This window comes from Anopheles stephensi, chromosome 3 (assembly GCF_013141755.1).
Source record: "Anopheles stephensi strain Indian chromosome 3, UCI_ANSTEP_V1.0, whole genome shotgun sequence".
Taxonomy (NCBI): domain Eukaryota; kingdom Metazoa; phylum Arthropoda; class Insecta; order Diptera; family Culicidae; genus Anopheles; species Anopheles stephensi.
In genome coordinates, this window is record NC_050203.1 from 36,561,088 (window position 1) to 36,573,022 (window position 11,935).

Consider the following 11,935-nt stretch of genomic DNA (forward strand, 5'->3'; position numbering starts at 1 on the left):
TTAGCATACTTCTAGCAGTATGGATTCCTGCCGGGGATGGATTCGCTGCCGAGCGAATATGATGAGTTAAGCGGTGGATCCACGCACAAGCTCATTTATAAATCGACGAGAAAGTGCTCGTTAGCGTTATGCACGGTGCTAGTGTACCGGGGATAATGGATAATTTGATACTTTCTACGGGTTTTTTTTTCTTTCCATTCGCATTTTTTAAATGTTTTTTCTACTGCACATACGATATTTACAACTTTTCTTTGGAATATGGGTGTTTTCTACATTTTTTTTCTCTCTCTCTTTCTCTCTCCCACCATGCAACAACAGCTCTAACTTCACACACTAATTGATTCCATGGAACATGATGCGATGCGATAGATTACACAAAGTGTGTTATTTTCCCATTCTCATTAAACAATTTGCAACAGAAACAAAAACATTTGAAACTCTAGAGGAGTGTTTATGGAGTATGAAAATTTGGATTTTGTATTTGATATTCAAAACGTTAAATTATTGTCGGAAAATGTAATCCATAGGTTGCTAAAGTAAAGAACAGCTCATCTGATTCAATCCCTGGTAGAGTACTGTCACGCTTCTCAAAGGATAAAAAATAAGAAAAAATAGTTTCAATAACTCTAACGAACTCATAAAACAACTTTTCTGCAACTTTCTGAATCACGTATCCCCCCCCTTCAACAAGTTTACCATAATCAGTGCTTATGCTCTGTGTCGGTCATAGTTGCTGAACCGAACTGGTCAATAGCGATAGATTTATCTGCTGCAATGTCTCGATTACAAAGTTTTCAATTGGAAGGTAACTAAATTGGCTTTACATACTCACCTAACTGTCCGCTTGGCCATAGATGTCATGGTACCAAACTTTTAGCTAAGCAATCTCATGGTATTGGTTTGGTTTGGAGGTTGTAAAGCAATCCGATACATAGCCAGTTGTCTATTGAAAAGAATGAATGGTAAGTTGTGTTGGAAAAGATTCTTCCATAATTTAAGCTTATAATATGCTTTTCTGCAAGAACTAATTAATCTATGTGACCCTTATACTCAGGACACCTATTCAAAGGGCTATAGGTCGGCCATTTTTCATCGAACAAAAAACGGTCTTAACCTCAAATTGAAAGGAATCATAACACTTTCCATTAAAATATATTTTAAATGTACTAAACAAAATACTTACAAGACTTAAAGGATATTGTATCGACCCCGTGGTTCGTTGCTCACGGACTGGAAAGCTCTCGGAACGTTGACTGACACGTACTAAATTCATAAATGATTTAATCCTTATCAAAGGTTTCTCTTATCAAGTCCTATCGGATTCGATTCACCGAAACCTTACAACAAACATCGACTGGCGTATTCTGGACGAATATCACCAGGTCTCCATGGTAGAAACCTAATAACATATCTCGTTCCATTTCTTTGAACAGCCACGATATGCGTTGAGGCGGTCTGGTGGCCCATGCGATAACGTAACCGGTCTTCACACGCCAGGACCGGAGTTCAAGGCCCATCTAGACCGCCTCCCCCCGTATGCAGGGCTGACTACTTTGCTACGGATAAAATAACGTCACAGAAAGCCAGAAATGACAGGCCGACAACCTGTCGAGATTGTAGTGCAAAGGAAGAAGAATAATAAGCCTCGAAACGCTGAGAAAACAAACCTATGCTGGGGGACATTTGTGGGACATTTTTAGGCATCCACATTACTACAAATCTGCTTTAAAATGATTTTTTAGTTTCACCATCTGTAAGAACTGAGCCACCGTACCTTATCATACAACTTACGGCAGCTTGATTTAGCTTCATCGTTCTTTTGGAGTGCTTCGAGACACGAAATTTGGGGTAGACTGCTTTTTAATGGATTCTTACGAACTCCCAGCTTAATTCCAAATTTCCTGAACGACGACTTAAGAGATGAATATAGGCGAAAGACTCATAGTCTGTTAAACCTAATAAACCAACCTGAACGACGGGTTCTCTGGGCGGTACGATGGTTAATGCGATAGCGTTACCGGTCTCCACGCGGCAGCCTCGAGGGTAGAATCCCGTCTAGACCACCATAAGAACTGATTTCCAGCTACGATGGTACAATGAAGTCAAGGATGCCAGAAATGACTGGTCGAGACCTTTGGATGTTCTAGAACCAATTAAGTCTACTTACCTGCAAATTTTATTCTGTTTTAAGCAAGGTTTTAAATATCTACTTTCAAGTCTCTACGGCATCGTGCACGTGACAAAAGCGCAAAGTTTCGGTTGGTTTATTTAAATATTAACTTTATTAAAGAAAGATCTCTTACGATTCGCTTAAAATGTTTACCTTTAAACCTCACACAGCTAGCCTCTGCTGCCAATATTAACAATTCGATTTAAACGCAAACACCCGACTGCAAGACGACTGCCGAAAGTTCAATCAGAGGCAACTATTTGCATCCTTTGTTGACCAGATTGGCCAGCCGGCTTACCCGGGGGTGCCGTTTCTACGTCGTATGCTCAGTATCAAGCACGTTCAGGATGAAATCGGTTGTATCGTTCGCGAGCTCAGCAACACCCTCGGTCAGGATCGGTGCATCGTTGTGATCCGCTACGATGGTGCTAGTAACCGTGCTCAGGGTCAGCTCATGCTGGCCTGCCGGCGTGGTAGTGCGTACCGGTTGTTCGAGATCCGCTCGCTCAAACGAATGCACCTCACCGGTCGCCAACGACGGAGGTGCGATACGTTTAGGAAGTGTGACATCCGACGGTACCGATTCCTTGGGCACCGTTGTATCGCTTGCCCCGATCAATTGAAAGCCATCCGGTTCCTGGCGCAAGGCGAATGGATTCGAATCCTGCAGCTGTGGTACGGGTACGGAAGGATAGTGGACGGCGTAGGGAAACGGTAAGGCCGAAGCATATTTGAACTCGGCCGGCGATACATGGCGTGGCAGGGTTCGTACCGGTATGATGTAATGAGCTACCGGAAGTGGCCGTGAGGACCCGTCTCGAATTTCAAACCCAGGAAACTCGTTCGGTGTGAACGGTGCCTCAACGGGGACTTCAGGTGTTACGACGTCCAGCGGCGTTTCTGCGGGCGTTTCATCCTTTGCATCAAAGTAGCCGAATGTAAGCAAAGATTTCAAACGACGCAAGTGAGCGAAAAACCCGCTGCCCACGGACGAGGCCCCAGCTTCTGACGGAGCGGATGAATCGGCCGTACCCGGGACGACCTCGTTGTTGCCGTCGTACGGTTCCTTCCCGAGGCTAACGCGCTTGGCCGGCTGATAACTCATCACATAATCTTTGATGAGCTCCAGCCCGTCCGGAGTCGAGGCGTACTCTTTGATCGCTTTGATTGTTTCGCTGGACGTCGATGTGCCCAGCAGCGCCATGACATCTTCGAACGGTGGCAGGTGCTCGAAATCGGTAACGCCGAGCAGTTTGGCTAATCGCTTCAGCTCCCGTTCCTCCGCCGGCGATAGGTTCAGCTTCAGTAAATAAGCCGACTTTGCCGCACTTTGATCGACCGGCGGGGGTTGTGGTGCGTTCTGTTTTTTAGCACTTGACGTCGATGTCTTAGGGGTGGTGGTTTGTTGACTGGACGGAACCGTTGCTTCCGTTGCTGGGGCCAGTGGTGCGAAGGCTGTCGGTTCGGGCCAACCGATAACCGTTGGAAGATGATTGTTGTCTCCTGCGACCGGTTGTAGCGAGCCCGAAGGAACACCACCGTATGCTAGCATCGGAAGGTACGGACCCTGCTCACCGAGTGCCGGTCCGCCTGGAAGAAACATCACCGGATATGGTGGATAAGGTCCCTGTAGCCCCGTCGAGTGGCCGTACAGCATGTGCAGTGGAGGCTGGGCAGGATCGCCGTACACGGGCAACACTTCCGCCGGTGGCGGTGTGGTCTGCTCCTCACCGGTACCGAACAGAGCGGACAACAAGCCACGCTTGCTCCTCAACGATTGGTGCGTAAGGATGTGTTTCTGCGCCTGATGCTTATTAGTTTCGGTTGCCAGCGTGACGCCCAGCAGGAAACATCCAACACCGAGCAGACAGAGGAGCTGTAATATAGGAACGGTAAAACATATTAGAACAATTCCCATCGTCACATTCACCACAATGGGGCCTGCCTTCCGGCTGAGTGTGCCTGCTGGTTTGGTGCATAATTTTGCTCATAATTACACGTTCGGAAATGTGACAGATTTTTGTGACACGAAAACACCGGGTCGCACCATTGCCGCCCAAATTTGCTCGTTTGTTGCACAGGACATTATTTGGGTGAGTGTTTTTATGTGTGTGTGTGTGTGTGTGTGTGTGTGTGTGTGTGTTGTTGAATTAGAGGCAACTGCCGGAAATAGAAACAATATTGCTAAATGGGAGGACATATTTATTGCTCTTGTGACATTGGAAGGATAATTAGTCGTACCGGTGGGAGCATACACTGATACCACTTCCTATAGCCGCACTTATATTTTGGGTGTAGCTCAATAACTACGTTTTTTCTATACCATAAGTATAATAACTGTTTTAGTTCTTATTGTACCAATTTTCCAAACCTTCTCTAAAAATATATGTTTTTTTTTCTAAAACATCATACGTGTAAAACCGAGCCCATAAAACTTTTATTATGGTGTTTTGTGACGCAGTTTTGTGTCTTAACCATTCTGTGAATATTTTCCACTTAGTTTCAATCCAAATACTGGCCAGAAGAGCATACCAATTAAAATTTTACTATCATAACAATGTGACTACTAATCCCATCTGCTGTAAATCTGTTGTTGCTTCAATTTGGTAATTTGGAAGTCAATTCCATACTAGGCAAAAATAACGTACATTCAAATTCGTCAACCCGCTAATTGCACCTTTGACAGCGGTGGAGTGTAGCGCGTAAAAAATATGATCAGATAGTCAAAACTTAATCGCTAAAAAACTAAAAGTGCCCTTCTACATTGGCATGATTAGATTCAATCACTCCCAGTCCTACTGGTATGAATCATGATCAAACTTTTCGAACCTATCATATTCAATTTTGAGCCCATAGTGTTCTTATTTGAATGCGGTCCGGTGGCCGAGGCGATAACGGCGCCGGTCTTTACACGGCAGGACCGGGGCTCAAATCCCATCTAGACCGCTTCCCCGTACGCAGGGCTAACTACTTTGCTATGGGAGAAAACCAAGTCACAGAAAGCCAGAAATGGCAGACCTCTCAAGGTTGTAGTGCCAAGGAAGAAGAAGATGAAGTGTTCTTATTTACAAGTCAAGCTAGCGCTACGTATATGTAATTTTCACTTATTTAGGATATTAAGATTTTGATTTTGAATTTTCAAATGAATATTGATTTCACAAACGTTTTGTTATTTTACGTTAATATTACGAAAAAAGTTATTGGATGTGTGAGGCAAATTTAACATAAAATGGTATTTCAGAGTATGTAAATTGTGTTAATTTTGGGATACGACTATAACAAATGGTTTCAGCGTATCATAAGAAATTGGTACAAATATGTCCTTGTCGTTTGAAGTCTTCAACTAATCTAATCTTTAGAGAGAAACATTTTATTTTAATTCACTTTTAACAACAACATTTACATTATTATAAACATAATAAGTAAAGATTTCGTTCCAAAAAACAACCCCAATCAACAACCTTTTTTTCTTGCCATGCTCTTATAAACCCCTTCCAAAGAGCGAAACCATTACACAGAAAACAATCACAAATTTCGCGATCAAAAGGCCACATTAAACGGAATTGATTAACCTAGCCATGCATAAATAATTTTCTAATGCTCCACCGTGCATATGCGGCCAACCCCTCGGGGTGCGTCTTAATGGAACGAAAACATGAACAACGAATCTAATCCTACAAACATCCACGATTGTTTTTGGGTTGTGGCTGTAAAAGGTACCCAGCGCACCCTGCCTCCCCTCCAGCGTCATGTCTGGGCGACGCAAACATCGCAACCCGGTACATGAAACGAACCCCGTATCCGTAACGTTAAACTCCCGCCGGAATTGATGAGCCTGAGCCGGGGGAGAGTTGGAGTTGAAAGAATGACCCCCTGCAGCATACAATTCGGCAAACCGTTCGCTCACTCAACAACAACTCGTCGTCGGCGGCGTAACATAGCTCCCCGAAATCGCGTTCAGTCTGCCCCTCAGCCAAACACAGAACTTGGTTGGCAAAGTTCACCCGACGCTACGACGAAAGTGCACCGAAAGGAAATTCCCCCATGCGAGGGTTCCCGAAGCTCCTTGCAAAGTCTACGCGGTCGGCCATTGCTTTACGTGCCCCCGTCGGTCGGTGGCATCCTAAGGTGCCGCTAGAAAATAGGTCGCATTCCTCGCCTTCCTGATGAAGCAGCTTTTCGCACGTGCAGCAAAAGTGCATCGTGCCTGTTTATATCCTCGCCGTACTGTGCACATCCGGTCCCGGATGCACTCTGTCACTCGGTGGTGGCTCAAACTGTGCAAAAATATTTTTCTGACCCCTTCCAGCACAGGTTGCCCGCATTCTCACCGACCGTTTGCTATTCCTACGGCTTTGTGGTTGCAGAGCCCCCCCACCCCCTCCCACCCTGACTCGGATCGGTTCAGTCTACGGCTGAGCTGAGCTGGCTGGAGCTGAAGTTTGAAGAGAACAACAATAAAAAAATCTACCAAGAAAGCAGATTACCCACGACCCTGGATCATGCCCATTGCTAGGGCGGTACTCGGGCAGCTCGGGAATGCAAGGAAAGTTTTTGCAAAAAGTTTATTTTTCACTCCTGTGCGCCCACATTCGTTCGGTTTCACAACTCATCACAAACAAATGAATAACGAAGTTGAGGCTGAGGGCTGAGATTCTTCCCAAAGCAGCAATGGATACCGCCGAGAACATCTTGGGCTGATGAGAGGGGGGGGGGGACCTCCGACCAACAACAAAACTTCATCCAAAGACACCTACTCTAGATAAAAGTGGGCACACATACAGAGCGCGCACACACACACAAGTGGAAACATTCAGCGTAGCGAGAGCAATTGATTAATTCATGCTCTGTGGAAGCCTGATAAACTTTGCTTGATGAAAACACTTGAAAGGGTGAAGAAAAGCTAACCCATCCGACCGACCGACCGACCGACGGCTAGGTACGGTATGGCGCGATGAAGATATCCCAGGCACTTCAACAGTCTCTCCACACACACACCCATCCAGACACACACACAGTCACACCCATCCAGACACACTCCTTGCACGTATAATGAGAGAAATAAGTTCCAGAAAAAACAGGGAAGAAAGAAAGGCACTCACTTTTACCATTGTGTTCCTCATTGTTTGGGAATGCTTTTTTTTGTTGGGTATCCTTCTGCGTTTTCTCCTTATAGACACTCCGATGTCTAGCGTGCTTCACCGAACTAACTGCCCAAGAGTTTGGATGTGGCGGCTTTCCTTTTTGTTTTTTTGTTTGCCCACTTCCCGACAGCGCTTGAGTAGTCCTTAGAACCACAAACCAGATAACAACTTCACTACACGCAAACAGTCACAGATTAATTCACGCTGCCAACACGGCCGTCTGGCACGTACACATTATGCACACGGGGTGCTCGCAGATTAAGTCAAACTAACCGGAGCGACCTAATCAAATGAATCGCTTTGAGTGTTCAATTTCGCTTTTTCGCATCCGTCTCGGAACTTCTTCGAAAGGACTTTCCTTCGGTTCTTACCACCAACGAGCACAAACACAATTGCTATATATGCCGTACGTTCTTATCGAAGGAAGGAAGCGAGCTCTCGACCGTTGTTGCCAACCTTCCGTGACGGTGGCTTTGGACAAACTAATAACAACCATCCAACCATCGGGACACCAGCTGGTCACAACGGGTTTGCCTCGCACGGAATGGGAAACCCGGCATCGGAACTAAAGCGTTTACTCAAGTGCCCAAAAGTCCCAACCGTATGGAAAGTGGTGTGCAGGGCAATCCTGCTGCACAGGTTGTTTCGCATTACTGCACTGCTTGTTGCATCCCGACAACAGCGTTGGACCCTTACCACCAGCACCAGCACACCAACGTTGATGGGTGCTATAAATTTCCCATTCGTAACGATGCAGGTACCGAAAAAGAGGGAGAAAGTTCCTGCCCAGTTCCTGTCGACCTGAGGCGTGAACCGAGGGATAGGAACACCCACACAGGACAGAAGAACGAATGCAGCAACGGAAAAGATAGGCAGGGGGAAGCAAAAAAAAGAGCAAGGGGAAGACAAAGACTGATAATTTTGGGTTTGACCGTTCCGGAGTAGGGATTGGCTTTTGCGCTTAATTGCCGGGAAATATTTGAATTTAATTTAAATCCCTTTACCCGCTCGGGTCCGACTGAAACTGCACTTGCTGCATTAGGGCTGCATACTTGGCAACCTGGAAACCGAACGCCGTTCTAGCTTGTGCATTTTGCACTAGTGTGTGTGTGTGTGGGAAAAGGAAGGAAGCAGATATAGGGAAAATGGAGAAGCGCACCAACAAGAAAAATACAACCTACCGGACCATAGAAACGCATGAATTGGTTCCTCGTTGCTGTGCACATAATTTCAGGTTTCTCCGTAATACCTGCACAGCGTTATTACTTGGCACTGCTGACAGTGGAAATTCCGGTACAAGGAATTGCTGCTTCCCCGCACTGTTCGCCTCATTTGCCCGATCGGTGGCTTTCTTTCTCTACAGCTTAATTTGTCGTTTAAACGGTCGGAATTAAAAGACCAGCAGAATAGACCGAGGCGGGCATGCAGGCGAGCGGGGAAAGCCTCAGGGACTAAGGACGCGGCTGAATGGAATTTTGCTGCAAGGAGAAAGCAAAACGCACCGAACTCTGGCCTCTGGGAGGGATCGGTCAGACCAACCGTGCAATGTGCGGGCTCATTGGAGTAACCCTTAATTACGACCATTTGTAGCTTTAAAGTTGTCTTTTTTCCCTTTTCGTTGAAATTAGACGCTTTATGGCTTCTTGCATTAACGCAGGGTGGTTGTATTGGACCCTGGGTTGCCGGGGAATGGGTACGGGTTTCGATGCAGTTTGAAGTTGCTTTCCTTCTACAGGAGTGAACATTGGTGACATAATCGTGGACCCTTGCACCGCTGAATTTAAAGGGAACTACGCTAACAGTTTAATAAAACACGCTGTCAGCATGGGTCAACTCAGAGTCGAGTTAGCAAAAGCCAACCCAACAATCTATCGCCAATGGATTCCATCCGCCCGACGCCGAATGCTCCAAGGTAATGTTTTCTAGCTGAAGGTGATCTTCAGCGATTACCACCAACCTCTTCCGGAGCACCGCCGTGCCAGTGCCAAAGTCAAGCGATGCGAAAGTCAACAACAAAAATAAACAAAACGCCTTTCATTCGCGTTCGACCGGGTGGCGAGTGAAACCCCGATGGCCAAGCCGGATCCCATACGGTGCCGTAGAGTACCGACGTGTTTTGCAATTTCCTTCCAACTACGTCCATCTGGTGGTGGTAGCCCGAGCTATCTCATTCGCACCACCATTACCTCGAGAATCCGTTTTCTTTGCCCCTTGCTGTTGCTCTCCTATTCACCTCTTTTCCTCAGGAGCCTCACCTCTTCACAGAGGTAACACATCCCATGCGATGGATGCCACCAATGCACTCCTACGACCCGGTCCATGTACCAGCAAAGCGGGAACGCGCTAGTGCGCCAAAGGATGTACAGCCTTTTTCCTCTGCTTATTTTGCCTGCTTTTTCCACTTCATTTCCTTCTGATAAAATCTGCAAATAAGAAAAACAGACCAATACATGGCCATGGCATCCCTGGCGGCCAGATCGAATTGACCTGATAACGTGCTGCTGCTGCTGCTGCTGCTGAAGGGTGGGTTTTTTTTTCCCGAAATGGGGCAGAAGGTTTGATTGCTGGGATCTTTAGCTTTTGCTGCAGGTTTTCAGCATTTTTTTTCCTGCTTGTGTTGCTGCTGCTGCCGGCCCCTACTAACAACACTCCACAAAGGAAGAGATGTTTGCAAGGCGGAGTGGTTTTTTTTTCGCTCCTGTTTTGTTTGTCCCGTTTTTGCTTTGCTGTTCGTTCGTTTAGTTTGTCTTTCACTACACAGTGTTCTGTGCAGGTTGGCCGCGTTCAGTGCTTAAATGGGTACTTGCTTGGCCCATGAAGTACTGCTACTCATTCGAACCGTACGGCTTATGTGGATGGGGGTTGCGGAGTGGGCCGGGGGAACTAAACTAAGACCCTCGAATGGGTAGCTCAATGGCATCGTAGAGGCTTGAATTAAATTTGTACCGGAAATGCTTTCAACATGATGAGAGCGGCCACATTCAAACGTTCGCCTCCCGTTACTGACAAAAGGAGTTTAAATGGAGCGCAGTGTATGGGGCGATTCTCTTTTTCATTCTGTATCGCTTTTTTTGTGATTCATCGTGTCTGTTCAAATGAGGCATCCAGTCGGCATTAGTGAAAGGTGATTAATTTCCAATTTGTTTGAGTTTAAGCTTTTTTTAGCAATCGCAAGAAAATACGTCAGGAATTACTCTTGCTGGGTGAAGTGAATTTCATTTGTGTACATCTTTAACAAAAACTCAAAGACATCTGAAGCGTCTTTAACATTTGATTCTCGATCAATCAAACGACGTCACATGTCCTTCACGACATACGTTCTTGCCCTGCTACAAATATCGTTGATAGTGCTCAAAGTGTAGCGCCATTGTAGTATCCTGTTTTTATTCTGGTACCATAATGGCAATCTGTATGCTATTTTTTATGTTGACTTATGAGCTCAGATAGGTGATTGTTTGGAAGATATGAAAAGTGCGATCCATCATCCGTTTAGAACCTTTTCTTAAATCTATATTTATAAGCAAGATCGCTGGTGGTGTCAGTATCATTTAGGTTTCTTCTCCTTACCCTCCAACCAAATATTTGGCAACGTTAGTTCGATTCTTGATGTATATAAGGATCTCCGGAATATAGATATCATAGCATCCAAAGGATCATTACGACTATACTCGCGTCTGGTTAAGTCAGCTCTCAGTAATCGATAGTTTCAAATAGTTCTAGGAGATATATTAATATTGATACTTCCCTGCAGACCAGGTGCATCTATTTCACTAGTAAACATTTAAGCTAAAAATTTGAATTAGCTTCAGAATCAGAATTTGCTTTGACTTGGTGCTTGAAGATTTCAACTCCGCGATTCCATGTCAGGCTCTCTTTGGAGGCAAGTTGAAGAATAGATTGAATATATGGACTCTCTATATATATCAAAAGTTTGTTTCGATAAGGTTTTGTTCTTCTTCTTCTTTCTTGGCCATAGGGTGTCCGATCTCCCTCAGGTCTGACTCCACTTGATCCAGCTAAAGAGCTCGATGTGCTCCTCTACGCCTCATGCCGAACGAGTCGCTGGTGAGCACCTTCCTTGTAGGGCATGAGTCCGGCATCCTCATCACGTACCCCAACCAGCGTATCGTTTCGGCTTCCGGCCGTATCACTGTGCGATATATGACCCGCTGAAAATCGTGCCCCTGATGTCGATGCCCGCGCTTCGCATGACACGCTTTCAGAGCGATGTTAAACAGTAGACAGGAGAGTCCGTCCCCTTGCCGCAGTCCCCGAAGATATTCAAACGATTCCGACAGCATGTAATGACAGCAACAAGGTTTTATAAGGTGCATAAATCCCTGTAGACTGAACACTTTACAGGAAAAAGGCTTCTTCTTCTTTCTTTACACAAGGATATACCTTGAGATGCATCGGTTCGTCATTTTCAGGCTAGCTTTTTTCGTAGCTGAATAGTCGGAGATTGTAGTATACGAGGAGACGCTACAAATGGACCCGTTCTTTCCGTGCTTAGGAAGGCCCCTAAGAATAAGACCATATGAAAATTCAAAATGGTCTATAATGACATAGCAAAGTATCAGCCTCTAATCGATTGAAAATGGAATACCATTTCACAAGAGGT

The 11,935-nt window shown here is 45.6% G+C and overlaps 1 protein-coding gene across 1 annotated transcript; it reads right to left on the minus strand.

Moving 5' to 3' along the window:
* Positions 1–2,253: 2,253 nt before the first annotated feature.
* LOC118509686 lies at positions 2,254–7,983 on the minus strand. Its single transcript, XM_036050737.1, has 2 exons — positions 7,273–7,983; positions 2,254–4,046 (listed from the first exon to the last, which is right to left on the minus strand). The coding sequence occupies exons 1-2, from the start codon at positions 7,291–7,293 to the stop codon at positions 2,484–2,486; spliced, it is 1,584 nt and encodes a 527-aa protein (XP_035906630.1). The 5' UTR covers positions 7,294–7,983; the 3' UTR covers positions 2,254–2,483.
* Between the last annotated feature and the right edge of the window lie 3,952 nt (positions 7,984–11,935).